General features: G+C 42.1%; 1 protein-coding gene across 18 annotated transcripts in view; it reads left to right on the plus strand.

Moving 5' to 3' along the window:
- The window catches only part of eps8a (epidermal growth factor receptor pathway substrate 8a), a 200,908-nt gene extending 192,547 nt beyond the window's left edge, over positions 1 to 8,361 (plus strand). For 15 of the 18 annotated variants that reach the window (XM_038811132.1, XM_038811140.1, XM_038811143.1 and 12 more), the window contains 2 exons: positions 2,385 to 2,517; positions 7,355 to 8,361. In XM_038811132.1, coding sequence (XP_038667060.1) covers positions 2,385 to 2,517; positions 7,355 to 7,468 — 247 coding nt within the window. In that variant the 3' untranslated portion in view covers positions 7,469 to 8,361. Of the gene's footprint in view, positions 1 to 2,384; positions 2,518 to 4,684 lie in introns of all 18 variants that reach the window. The other 3 variants (XM_038811147.1, XM_038811146.1, XM_038811138.1) reach the window with 3 other exon arrangements.
- The last annotated feature ends 6,438 nt before the right edge of the window (positions 8,362 to 14,799 follow it).

The following is a 14,799-nucleotide window of genomic DNA, read 5'->3' on the forward strand; positions in this document are numbered from 1 at the left end:
GTTTTCCTATTGAACTCTATTACTGTCTTCCTGTTAGGGGGTCGAAATAGATTGAATAGTAGCCTTTAAAAGGGAGCTAGATAAATATTGAAAAGAGAAAATGTTGAATCGGATATGGGAAAAGAGCAGAAGAGTGGTACTTCAAACGAGCAAGTGCAGACTTGATGGTATGAATGGGTTCCTGTGCTGTACTACAGTATTTTGTATGATAATGCATTTGTTGTTGGAAGCTGGAAAAGCATTGTTGTATCCTACTTGAACAGCCACATACTCAGTTTGTGGGTATGCCTGCCTCACAAAGGAGACTTCAATTTAAGATTATGTACCATACATTTAGTGTAAACTATAATATTTACAAATCCCTAGTAATTGAAGAAACTTTACTCATTCCCAATTATAAGCCTCTGTTTCAGAACAGTAGCACATGCGTTATATATGCATAGTTCAACAGAATTGCTTATTTATAATCAGCATCCTAGCTTGCCACATATTTGTTGCTCGAGACCAAAAGGCAACATAAAGCTTTCTAACAGATGACATTTAATTAAACATTGTCTTGCTGTCATGTGTTGTGTGAGATATATCATTGCAGCATTTCTGTTCTACTGCAATCTTTCAGTCCTCTGGCACCACACCTTGTCGAAGGAGGACTGGAAGATTGTGTCTATTTCTTCCATAATTTGTACCTTTACTTTTCTCAACTATCGAAGATGCAACCCATTTAAACCAAGTGATTTATCACTAAGCATTCCAAGCATTTCTAGCGCTTTTCTTAATCCATTTTTATATCACTCAGTATCCCAATAATCCCCTTGTCATAATAATCTTGGTAAATTCAGCCATGTCTTTGCTTCCAATGATGTATCTCCATTTTTGGTGCTGTATCATCCCCACTGCTGTGCTCCTCTGACAAGTCTTTTACTATTAATATGCCAACCATAGATCTTCCTTTTTATGGTAGCTGTCAATCTATTCTCTTATTACCAGTTTATGTCTCTTTCCTATTTCACTTTGTGCTTTTTATTTCCCGCCCAAATCTCCCTTTATTATCAAGCTGACACGTGTCTTGTGTCACCTTTTACTGCTTCATCCTGCTCTCTAACTTTGGCAACTAGGGAGCTCTGACTTCACTTGACCTCCTTTTTCTGACCTTCCCTTTCACAGTACCCCTACTCATGGGAATGGATCTAGACTACCCAGTCAAGACTGCCTGTAACTCCATTACAATTCTGCCTTGCAGATTTTGACTCTTAATTTAACTGAGCCAGAACCCTCTTCCATTTTCTGAAACTAGCCGTCCTCCAGTTCAGCATTTTGTTCAACATTGCTCGTTGTACTACTGCTTTACTAACTAAGCCTTATGATATGATTGCTATACCCGAGATACTCCCCCACTGTAACATTCTCCATTTCACCAATTCTATATGAAGTTAATTCTAAAAACAATTTCCTTTCAGTAATAGCCATACTACAGGGTAGTTGTCAGACCTGCTGAGATTGTCCAGTGTTTTCTGGTTTTATTGAGTATAATGTCATTTCAAATCCATTGCAATTATTTGAGCTTTTTGAAAATTAAATTTGGTTCCTTTTTGAGCAGTAAATTTGTGAGCGGAAGATTGTATCATCAAAAAATTATTTCAATATGAAAATTACCACAATTAAGGGTGGCACGGCAGCACAGTGGTTAGCACTGTTGCTTCACAGCGCCAGGGACCCGGGTTCGATTTCCCCGCATGGGTCACTCTGTGCGGAGTTTGTATGTTCTCCCCGTGTCTGCATGGGTTTCCTCCTGGTGCTCCGGTTGCCTCCCACAGTCCAAAGATGTGCAGGTTATGTGGATTGGCCATGATAAATTGCCCCTTCATGCCCCAAAGGTTGGGTGGGGTTGCTGGATTATGGGATGGGGTGGAGACATAGGATGAAGTTGGGTGCACGTTCCAATGGCCAGTGCAGACACAATGGGCCGAATGGCCTCCTGCACTGTATATTTTATGATCTTGATATGTAATTTCAAAGAACTTGCGACTCTGTATTTCCATATCACATGGTTTGGATGTTTAGAAGCATATCACAACCATTGGATTATTTTGATGTGCAGTCTCTTATTTTGAGGGCAGCTAGTGTTGTGCATAGCAAGGTCGCATAAATGCCTTTGACGTAATTGACCAGTTAATCTGCTTTTGATCAAGGGCAAAGTGTTGGTTAGGATATCAGGAGGAGTCCCAGCTGTTTTTAAAATAGTTCTATCGGGTCTTTTCTGCATCCAGCTGAACTAACAGACGAGACCTCTTTTTGGTCTCATCCAAGAGACCAGCATTACACTGAAGTGTCAGCTTAGGAAACGACATATTATTCCGATTTAACGTTTTGTTTTTGTGTTACAGTACTGTGAACAGTTTGGGTGTACTCTCAGGAGCGCAACTTTTCTCCCTAAACAAGGATGAGCTGAAGACTGTTTGTCCTGAAGATGGTGTTCGGGTTTACAGTCAAGTTGCAGTGCAGAAGGCTACGTTGGAGGTATGCTTTAAAACTTCATTAAACTCCGAACATGATTGCTTGTACATCACTACAGTATTAGGACTGTACTTACACATTTAAAACAATCAGCCCTCCTCCAGTTGAGCTTTTTCATTTTAGATACCTCCTTGTTTTTCTCCATTACTAATCGAAACCTTATGACATTCTGATTGCCATACCTGAGATGCACTCCCACTATAACATTCTTTAAGTACTTATTACATTGATTTTTTTTTTTTACATAGAATTTACAGTGCAGAAGGAGGCCATTCGGCCCATCGAGTCTGCACCGGCTCTTGGAAAGAGCACCCTACCCAAGGTCAACACCTCCCCCTATCCCAATAGCCCAGTAACCCCACCCAACACTAAGGGCAATTTTGGACACTAAGGGCAATTTAACATGGCCAATCCACCTAACCTGCACATCTTTGGACTGTGGGAGGAAACCCGGAGGAAACCCACGCACACACGGGGAGGATGTGCTGACTCCGCACAGACGGTGACCCAAGCCGGAATCGAGCCTGGGACCCTGGAGCTGTGAAGCCATTGTGCTATCCACAATGCTACCGTGCTGCCCATTTGGTTGATATTCAAAACCTCTTGGTTTTGGCACTGTTCTCCAGGTATCTCTTGGACTCCCAAGTGCTCACATCCGGTTCTGTGAAAGACTATTCATTTTACCATGACAAATGACAGAATGTTGCATGATGTCCACATGTCACTTTGATACTAAATGCACATTTAAAGAAGAAATGGTTATTTTTGTCTCCTAATGATTGGGGGAAGAAACTTCTTTCCAGAGCACAGGACCCCTCTCTGCCTTAATTTCTCTTTGAACAAACCCTCATTGAAGTCTTGCTAATCTTCCAGTTACATTTTGTTTTCAATGCCGCTGAGTGTCAGTCATTCACCCCCTAACCAGTGTATCTGGGCCTTGTACAGATGGGAAAATGTAAACTAATCAAGGCACTGATTTTGAATTCTCTGGAGAAAATGAACAACAAGAGAATTTAATTGCACAAAGCACTAGTTGAAAAATCTCACTCGCCTTACTCTGCCCTTCCACTGCATTTCTCTCATTTCCCCAATCCACTCCCACTTCTCCTTTCTCTTCCGGCATGCTGTCCAGCGAGGATTACCATTTCCCTATTTTGAGCCTTCACCGCCATGGTGCAATGCCAAACAGGTGTCCAATTGTCTGTACTGTTCACCACTAACTGCTGGCCTTTAGGGTGACTTCAGAAGAAGAAAATTAATATACATTAGGAAAAATGCAACAAATAAACATAGCAAATGGATTGAATATATGACCGTTTTTGAAAAATGCTAAAACATGATTTTTGGGGGACAAACAAAGAGCATTGATGAGTGGGTCTGCCTGTTCTTGCTCAGTGGAAAGGTGAATTGGATTCTGTTTGCCAGGATTGATGAGATTTGCATCATCGGTTATCACTTAAAAGTCTTGCTATTGGAAGTCACACACATCGAGAACATCACATGGCAGGCGGAATAGATCCAAGTGCTTTATTTCCCAGTTCATGAGGTTTGTGATCTTACAGCAAAATGAACACAACACAAGCAGTGAATTCCGGTATACCAGGCCTTGTCCCATCATAGAATTTCTGGGCCAGAGTCGGAGATTAAATCCCAGGTGTATATTTTTATGCGGCAAGTCTGACTGATGCACCAGATTCCCTTTCACCATTTTGAAGTTAAAACTCAACACAAAAAATTTTTTTTTTTTAATGTTAAACCGTTCAGTAACTGAATAATGGATTGCTGTAAAATGACTTGCAAGTCATTAAAGGAAAAAAAACTCTTGTTTGTATGAATCTTCATCCAGTCACAAACCACCTCCTTGTTCCATGTTGAAGGGCGATGCAATACAATTGTTGGTATCACAACAGCAAGAGGGTAGTTGTAGAAGAGATTTAAAGCATGAATGTACTGAGTGATGTACCTCAGGACTTGGTATTGAGACCTCTGTTGTTTCTTATTTACATAAATGATCTGGTTACGGAAACTTTTAAGTGTTTTACATTTGACTTTTTAAGAATTACTTCTGTTAATTGTGGCTGCAGTGTACCTGCTTAAAAGCTTTCTTCATTTTCTTTGGCTGGGTTTTTGTGGCTTGTTTTGTGGTTTCTTGCTGTCTTCCTACTTGCAGGTGCTCTACTGACTCCATGGGTCCTGACTATCTCTTACTATTCAAGTTTAAGTAACAGTAAGATTATACTTAATTTTCTTGCTCAAATTGGCAATTCTCGGGGGTCCTTTTTCAGATCCAAGTCAGCTGCATTGATTTGACAAATTTGTATCATAGTTATCTGGTCCCTGTTATCAATTTCAGCATTGTAGTTAAAGTGAGGGAATAATTCCTCATTTTAAGTTGTTACATTGACTACTTTTAAAGTTTGCATCTGGAGTTTTGCTAGATGTCCTTCTTTATGTCTCACTTTGAAATGCAGCCTTGCTCGGTGAACAAAAAGGAACTTGAAAACCCTTCGAGTACGACCTTTGTATATCTGTATCACAAAAAGACATTTTTTTTTAAAAGTTGATACCAAATGATTTGTGGTAGTACACATTTTTCCAAATCTACTTTTTACTGAATGGCAAGGGAAACCTGCAAATAATGTGCGGGCTCGGAACATTTTCAAACAATGGATCTTGGCTGGGAAATCAGGGTCAGTACTCAAAGGGTAATTGATGACTGCCACAGCAATGTATTTGCGTGTTTGTGCTCCATGTTTGTGTTCCATATTTCTCCCTTACCTCCCTGCCCCCCAGCAACCCAAAAATAACTCCCTTACATGTTACCTTTTCTGTGAAAGTAATTAGGGAAGTAATATTTACATTGGGAACAAAAAGTTGCATCTTTCTCCTCTTTCTACCATATGCAGTTTGTCAGTTTCGCTCAAAAACTGCAACCCGCCTAAATATTGGTTCTTCTGGCACTTTATAAAAAAAATCCTAAATTTTATTGTGTTGGAAGGAAATTGGGAAGGAGAAAAAGTTTTTATTTATATTTTTTAAACAAATACATTTCCCCAAGTAACTTCTGATCTCTCCTTCATAATACCCTTTATTTTGAAAATAGATATGGAAATATTATTCCTATCATCTGGGTATCACCTGCAGAGCTACCTTGGGGCACAAATTATTCCCAGTTTAATAATAGGAAAATTATATTAGCAATGGAGATCCCGAGTAACTGACATGGTATGTATACAAGCTTGATAAGAGAGTGCTCACACAATTTAATTTTTAAAAAATCCTTCCAATCAGGCTCTTGTCTTAAGGTCCAAGTTCCCAAATGCTTTAAAAGTATTTGAGTTTGGTTATAAGATGCTGTCACAATCACGATTTGTCTGCTCTGTACTGCTATGTTGATGCATGTAGTTTTAATGTAGGTCTTAAATTAGACTATCAAATTCTTTTTAAGCTCCAGTCTTTCTGTAATATTTTATAAAGCCACAACGTTTACATTGCACAACATTGTGATTGACCCAAGATATCTTCCAAAATTTAATCAAGAATGGTTATGTGACCAAGCCCCCAAAGAATAGCTAGCTGCCACTTAGGAAACCAGTTAGCAAACTCAAATCGACTTCTTCAGTAGGCAGCTTGGAAACAGGGAAAAAAATAAAAGACTGATCTTTTGACAGAAAGCCGAGTGATTTGTCAGTGTGGCTTTACAACATTAGGGGGAAACTGGTGCTAAGAATTAGCACCCAGCTCTGTGTACAAATTATAATTTTCAATCGAACATGTGTTCCACTTGGTGTAATGCATCTTTAATTGAGGGGAGAGGGTGGGTAGGGATATTGTGGTATTGTACTGGATTATCCGAATTTAAATTCTAGTTTACTGAATAAATCTGGAATAAAACGTTTGTATCAACAATGGTGACCATGAACCTACCTGATTTATAATTTTAAAACTCGTCTGGTTCACAATGTCCGTTCAAGAAGGAAATTCTCTGTCCCTTCTTGGCATGGCCTATGTGACTGCAGACTCTCGGCAATGTGACTGATTCTTAATTGCACTCTGAAATAGCACAGCAAGACAGTCTGTTGTATAGTGACAGGTGATAAACGTTGGCTATGCCAATGATGTCATATCAGTGAATGAATTAAAGGAAGCCTTTTGCCAATTGTATCCTCAATTTTATTGGAATTGAGTTTAGTAATTAAATCTTTAACCAATAGATAGAACTCTGATCACCTTCATAAATGAATTGATTGGAAATGGAAACTCTGAAAAGGCAAAATGGAGGTTTTCTTAATTATGTACAAACTTGTATCAATTCAAAAATAATTTGAGAATCTAAAGGCCATCACGCCTATGCCCACTCTTTGATGCAGCTCTCCAATTTCAAGGCTTTCTTACTGCTATGTACAATGTTACTATGCAAAGTCAGTCACACTTGGTGAAATTGCTAATTGTGCAGCCACCATCGAGCTGGCATTGACTGATGGTATATAAAAACAAAACTTAATAGCCCAGTAAATCTGTCTGGAAAGCCAGATTGTTCAGTTTGCACAAGAGTTAAATTGTGGACTGTTGAGGAAATGGTTCAAAATGATTTGGCAATCCTAAGTTAGAGGACTGGTTTAAAATGCAAGAAAATACAAATAAACGTTGAGTATAAAATGTGGAACGAAATTAATGCTTGTGGAAGAGGACATTTAAACAAGTACAATGAGTTACTAAATTCAGTCCATTTGAGAACTGACTCTAACTCCTCATCTCAGACCCCTTCTCTCAACACTCCCTCCCTCCCCTGCCCAAAGCATTTGCACAATTTTAAAACTTGTATATCATTTAATTTCAGGATAAACGTGGGACCTCGGAATTGGAAGAAATCATGAAACGGAGGCAAGAAAAGCTCAGTGCTGCCGGCTGTGACTCTGGAGTAGAATCTTTTGACGAAGGGAACAGCCATTAGTGAAGTGTCATTACCTTGAAACTTTTTTTTGATTTTAGGAAGCCACTGAGCAATCATCCGAGTTTTTAGAAGTTATGCGCAGAAGGCACAAATTGATGGACCAGTGAAGCGCATCGCTGAAAAGGACAAGATTCAATAAACACGTTTTTTCTGAGTTTTACTACTGTGGAGTAGAACAGAATTATGTAAAATCGTCATTGTCACTCCATTAAAATTAAGTGTATCTTTCGCAATCACATGTTGATTGTAATCCTCTTTGGTGATTATAATTTAAAATTCTGCTCAGTTTATTGTAATGAGACTTAATGCAATAAACTAGGTTTGTCATTTTCTGTAGTGGAATGATAAAAGGGAATAGGATTGAGTCTATATCGTCTTAGATTTAAATTCAGATCTGCAAGATTGGTTTGGTAATGAGGTAATTAGGTGGGGCACTTCCTGTATTTAATGAACAAATGTCGTTGTCGAAGATGCAATTGATCTAATGAAGCAATCTCTTTTTTTCATATTTAATGCACAATTCTGGTCTTAAAACCCGACTGGAAAGTTGGATTTCCAGAAATGGCCACATCCCCAATGCCCTTGGCATGGGACCTGTTGATTTTGAAGTGTATCACTGACGACCCCTTCCCCACATCCCCCATGTAATGTCATATCTATGTTGCATATAGACACCAAAAAATTTCACATGCAAATAGTTTATTTCACTGTTTGAACGTTAAATATTGTTCTCTTGCTGTAATTTTATGAAAACTTGCTGAACCGAGAAGAATGTTGTACATTTGAGAACTTAAATCCATTTAGAAGGATTTGATATTGTATTTGTATAGTTTCATGGTGCCTTTTTCCACACAATTCAGCTACAATTCTGAAATAAATAGTATTTACTGATACCCCCCTTGCTGTTCATTTGTAATTAGCCTAATTGATCTCCCACGGTGAGGTATCGGCAACATTTGGAACACTTTTGCGGATTGCAATACATTTCAAGCCAGTTTGAAGCCGACTCCATGTTGGCAACAGTTATGATTTTATTTAAGCATCATTTAGATTTAAAGCCTTTACAGTATTCGAGCAGCAATTCTTAAGTGCATTTGGGAATGGTGTTACCTACTGTATCCTGTATGTAGAAGGCCTTGAGCTAACGTTTTGAGTCCAATGACTCTTTGTCAAAGCTTTGACAGAGTCATTGGACTCAGCGTTGACTCGTGTCTCTCCCTACAGATGCTGCCAGACCTGCTGAGATTTTCCAGCATTTTCTCTTTCGTTTCAGATTCCAGCATCCACAGTAATTTACTTTTATCCAGTGTAGAAGGTGTAACCTGTTCTGTGTTTTTCCTGTGCTGATAGGTGCCGACACACATCTGGTGTCAATCCTGGCTCTTGTGAACGCATAAAATTAGAAAGCTGTTGACCTTATAGAGAGTGCAGCATAGATATACCAGAACTCCAAGGGCTAATTTATAAGAGATTACACAAACCATGGTTGTACTTCTGGGAGTTTAGAAAGTTATGGAGTAATTTGATTGAAGTTCTCAAGGTAGCAAGGGTTACTGATAGCATAAACCGAGAGAAATTATAACCATTGATCGAAGAGATCTTTCAATAATAAAATTAGGAAAGACTGCTATATACAAAGGGGGGTCTTCTGCAATTCTGCTCGATTGGAAATTTGAGACAGATACAACAAAAGTAATGAGCCATAGAAGTCATAGAATTTACAGTACAGAAGGAGGCCATTCGGTCCATCAAGTCTATATCGGCCCCTGAAAGAGCACCCTACCTAAGCCCACACCTCCACCCCAACTCAGCAACTCCATCTAACTTTTGGACGCTAAGGGGCAATTTAGTTCTGCAGCCATCTGGGATGGCCACTTACAATAAGAAACATGGATGGTCACAAAGCATAACGGGAAAAATGGCCAATGTAAGGTTCAGGCAGGCTCCGAGCCTGAATGTATATTTGTGAACGAAGAATCCAGACGGTATCAAAACTCCCAACCGATTAGCATTTTGATGGCCCATCTCCGTCAGACTAAGGACTGATACTAGAGCAACCGATACAATCCCAGACATTTCGGCGCCACTCCCTGTACTCAGGAAGCGTAAACAACAGGGTAAATGATCGCTTAGGACACGCCCAGCCATCAAGGCACCCGCCCCTTTCTTGGTTCAAATCGAACACCGTGATCAAGAATTACCCAATTAGTGGGGTCCAAACTGAAGGACCATCAAAAGAGCGTGAAAACCCCCAAGGATCAAGAGAGAGACCACCATGTGTTCGGCCTCTCTTGGACCTGGCGCTCCGGTAACGTCTACCTCCAATTGCAGCACCACCAGAAGCAAGTTCAAGTTCAATGCCCGCTACCAGACGGATGAGCCCAGCTGAGCAGCAGTTACCTCTACAGACCCGATAGACCCAGATTCGAAGAAAGGGCACTTTTCTCTGACCTAAGCCGGGTGCCTGAAGTTAAGTACAGGTTGTCATAGTTGATAGGTGTAGTTTAACTAGTAGTGTCTATGTTGCATGATTAATTGTGTGTGTAAATAAAGTATCCTTGATCTTGAACTAACTAACTGGTGTTTGGCTCTTTGATCGATATCCGGTTGAACCTTGTGGTGGTATAATTTGATACCTGGCGACTCTGAGCAATATCATATCGATATCCAAAGAAAGAAGGGCAGCCTTATTGATTGCCATATTCATAGCAGGTAAAAAGAGGCAACAGTTCTACAAAATCCTGGCTATAGTACTCCAGAACTAACTGCTCCTTTCAGTACAGCTGACCCTGACATCTACCTGGCGATGTGGAAAACTGCCTCGGAATGTCCTGTCCACAAAAGTCAGATCAAATCCAATCCAGCCAATTATCACTCAATCAATCTACTTTCAATCATCAGCAATTAAGATCAACGTGAATGAATTACCGTATACTTGGTTAATGCCACATTTTCAGCCCTCATCAAACCTTCCCACCCTTGAGGTGGGCTGGCACGCCGGCACAAGTTGCTATTGCTTTTAAACGGAAGCAACGGGCCATGACCTCCGAGGAGCAGGACGGAGTTGAGCACCACTGCCTCCAGGGAGTCTCAAGAGCATAGAGCCCGCTGACCAGCTTGATGTGGGGGGGGGGGGGGGGTGTTGAAGAAAGAGAGGGCACAAGGTGGATGTGACCCTGAAAGAGAAGGCAACATGGTGCCCACCCTGGTGGGTTGGTTTCTCAACCTCTGGAGTAGTTGTCCAGGAGTCTGGTGCTGAAGCATGACAGCAATGAGATCTCTTAATTATGCAGCCTGAGTAAGAAGAGTGCCTATTACCTCTGCCTCTCCCTGTAGCAGAAACGTTTAACATTCCTGAGACTCATGCTCGTCACACTAATTGGCCATCAAGAGTTGGCCATTAGCAATGTCCACTGCTCACAGTCTCAAAGTCAGGGAATGGGATGAATACTCAGGGTTCAGCGGTCAATGCTTGGTTTCATGAGATCAAGAGCCCGTTAGTCCCCAAGGCGAACAACTGTCCAGATGACCCTGACCATGAGGGATGAGTGAGCGTATAACCCTCCTGTCTGTGTTCGGTATTAGAATGCATAAGGGATGGGAGAACCAGATGGGAAACTAAAGCTGAGTCTAAATGGGGGAGGGCATAGGTCAAGGCTGGTACTTTTCTGGAGATGGGAGGACAACTGAGCTGTGAGTAAACGGTTGCCACCGGCTAAGGTCTGAGACTGACTGTTCCCAGGTGTAGAAGACTAATGTGTCACGGGAGGTAATGATGGTCATCAGTGGCGACACCAACCTGACTCGCAGGAATCTGATTGATATTGGAATGGAGCCAGTGGATCTGCCCAGCCTACTAATAACTGCGGTAGAGGAGCACAGACTCTAGCGGTGGCACCGAGGGAAAACCCTGCAGAAGGAGACTAGGGGGCCACAGAGCAGGTTCAGGGGCCGGAGGCTGCACCAGCTGTGCAGGGGACACATAGGCGCAGAAGGAAACCAAGGCTCCACAGGACTCGTTATTCCTTCAGGGAGCTGTCTGACAACATGTGCCATCAAAAACTCCGCCTCATGAGGAAGACTGCAGCAACCGTACCATGTCTTTGCGGATTTGCGCCACATAGAATCAGATGTGAATAGTATATTAGTAGAAACATCCGCTCCCTGTGCCTGTGAAGGTCAGAGGAGCCCTGAACGTCCAGCCAAGGGGTATTCCAGGGCTTCACGGAGGAAACAATCCATATGTACATACAGGAGGCGATGGATGCACTTTATGGGAGGGCTCTGGTCTACATATATTTTGACCTGTCCCAGGCCTGGCAGGATGAGAAGGCTATGGGCTTTGGGCACATAGATGGACTGCCACAGGTGCAGGGGGCGAGTTACTGCACCCACATCAGTCTCTGCGCCCTGTGGCACTAGGGAGTTCCCTTCATAAACCAGGAGGAATTCCACTCACTCAATGTGCAGTGGGTGTGTGACCATCAGATGAGCTTCATGCGCACGTATGCCAGTTTTCCAAGGAGTGTGCATGACGGTGACATCCTCGCCAGTTACTGATCCCTGGAATCCTCGAGGGAATACCCAAGCTGCAGGGATGATTGGGGAGAAGGGATATCCCATCAGGTCATGGCTGGTGATGCCATTGCGAAGGCCACAGACCGCAGTGGAGGCCAGGTGAACTGAGGCTCACAGTGCGATCCAATCTGTCATCGAGCAGCACATTGGCCCCGGTCGGGCCCTCCTGATTAATCTGTTGTGCCTTACACAACCTGGCTCTGCAGCGGGATGATGACCTTCCTGAAGACGACACTTGTCCTCCGATGAGGAGGACGTGCAGGAGGGTGTCGAGGAGGAGCCCACTGAGGATCCAAATTATAGAGGCCCTTCATTCCCTATGCTCTAGTGGAGATTAGGGTAATGGGCTAGGGTTCAGTGAACCATGCCCCAGTTTTATCACTGCCAGTGATCAGGAATATCTTCTGCGAGTAATTTGGTTTCCCTATTGCATAGGGTTGGAATTAGAAAGGTTGTCATGGATTTGCTGTAACAGCAGTAACAGAAATTTAACAAGACATAATAGGATGTAACCTGCCCAGAAACAGGTAGAAGTCTGCTTAGCGACAGCACAAGCCTGTATTCAAAAGGCCGGATGAGATGTGTATCTCCCAGGAACATAAGAACTAGGTGCAGGAGTAGGCCATCTGGCCCCCGAGCCTGCTCCGCCATTCAATGAGATCATGGCTGATCTTTTGTGGACTCAGCTCCACTTTCCGGCCCGAACACCATAACCCTTGATCCCTTTTTTCTTCAAAAAACTATCTATCTTTACCTTAAAAACATTTAATGAAGGAGCCTCAACTGATTCACTGGGCAAGGAATTCCATAGATTCACAACCCTTTGGGTGAAGAAGTTCCTCCTAAACTCAGTCCTAAATCTACTTCCCCTTATTTTGAGGCTATGTCCCCTAGTTCTGCTGTCACCCGCCAGTGGAAACAACCTGCCCACATCTATCCTATCTATTCCCTTCATAATTTTAAATGTTTCGATAAGATCCCCCCCTCATCCTTCTAAATTCCAACGAGTACAGTCCCAGTCTACTCAACCTCTCCTCGTAATCCAACCCCTTCAGCTCTGGGATTAACCTCGTGAATCTCCTCTGCACACCTTCCAGTGCCAGTACGTCCTTTCTAAAATAAGGAGACCAAAACTGAACACAATATTGCAGGTGTGGCCTCACTAACACCTTATACAATTGTAGCATAACCGCCCTAGTCTGAAACTCCATCCCTCTAGCAATGAAGGACAAAATTCCATTTGCCTTCTTAATCACCTATTGCACCTGTAAACCAACTTTCTGTGACTCATGCACTAGCACACCCAGGTCTCTCTGCACAGCAGCATGCTTTAATATTTTATTGTTTAAATAATAATCCTGTTTGCTGTTATTCCTACCAAAATGGGTAACCTCACATTTGTCAACATTGTAATCCATTTGCCAGACACTAGCCCATTCACTTAACCTATCCAAATCCCTCTGCAGACTTCCAGTATCCTCTGCACTTTTCGCTTTACCACTCATCTTAGTGTCATCTGCAACTTGGACACATTGCCCTTGATCCCCAACTCCAAATCATCTATGTAGATTGTGAACAATTGTGGGCCCAACACGGATCCCTGGGGGACACCACTAGCTACTGATTGCCAACCAGAGAAACACCCATTAATCCTCACTCTTTGCTTTCTGTTAATTAACCAATCCTCTATCCATGCGACTACTTTACCCTTAATGCCATGCATCTTTATCTTATGCAGCAGCCTTTTGTGTGACACCTTGTCAAAGGCTTTCTGGAAATCCAGATATACCACATCCATTGGCTCCCCGTGATCCACTGCACTGGTAATGTTCTCAAAAAATTCCACTAAATTAGTTAGGCACGACCTGCCCTTTATGAACCCATGCTGCATCTGCCCAATGGGACACTTTCTATCCAGATGCCTCGCTATTTCTTCCTTGATGATAGATTCCAGCATCTTCCCTACTACCGACGTTAAGCTCACTGGCCTATAATTTCCTGCTCTCTGCCTACCTCCTTTTTTAAACAGTGGTGTCATATTTGCTAATTTCCAATCCACTGGGACCACCCCAGAGTCTAGTGAATTTTGGTAAATCATCACTAGTGCATCTGCAATTTCCCTAGCTGTCTCTTTGAGCACTCTGGGATGCATTCCATCAGGGCCAGGAGACTTGTCTACCTTTAGCCCCATTAGCTTGCCCATCACTACCTCCTTAGTGATAACAATCCTCTCAAGGTCATCACCTGTCATAACCTCATTTCTATCAGTCACTGGCATGTTATTTGTGTCTTCCACTGTGAAGACCGGCCCAAAAAACCTGTTCAGTTCCTCAGCCATTTACTCATCTCCCATTATTAAAACTCCATTCTCATCCTCTAAAGGACCAATATTTACCTTAGCCACTCTTTTTTGCTTTATATATTTGTAAAAACTTTTGCTGTCTGTTTTTATATTCTGAGCAAGTTTACTCTCCTACTCTATATTACTCTTCTTTATAGCTTTTTTAGTAGCTTTCTGTTGCCCCTTAAATATTTCCCAGTCCTCTAGTCTCCCACCAATCTTTGCCACTCTGTATGCTCTTTCCTTCAATTTGATACTCTCCCTTATTTCCTTAGATATCCACGGTCGATTTTCCCTCTTTCTACCGTCCTTCCTTTTTGTGGGTATAAACCTTTGCTGAGCACTGTGAAAAATTGCTTGGAAGGTTCTCCACTGTTCCTCAACATTTCCACCATAAAGTCTTTGCTCCCAG

The sequence above is a fragment of the Scyliorhinus canicula genome, chromosome 11 (assembly GCF_902713615.1).
Source record: "Scyliorhinus canicula chromosome 11, sScyCan1.1, whole genome shotgun sequence".
Lineage (NCBI taxonomy): Eukaryota > Metazoa > Chordata > Chondrichthyes > Carcharhiniformes > Scyliorhinidae > Scyliorhinus > Scyliorhinus canicula.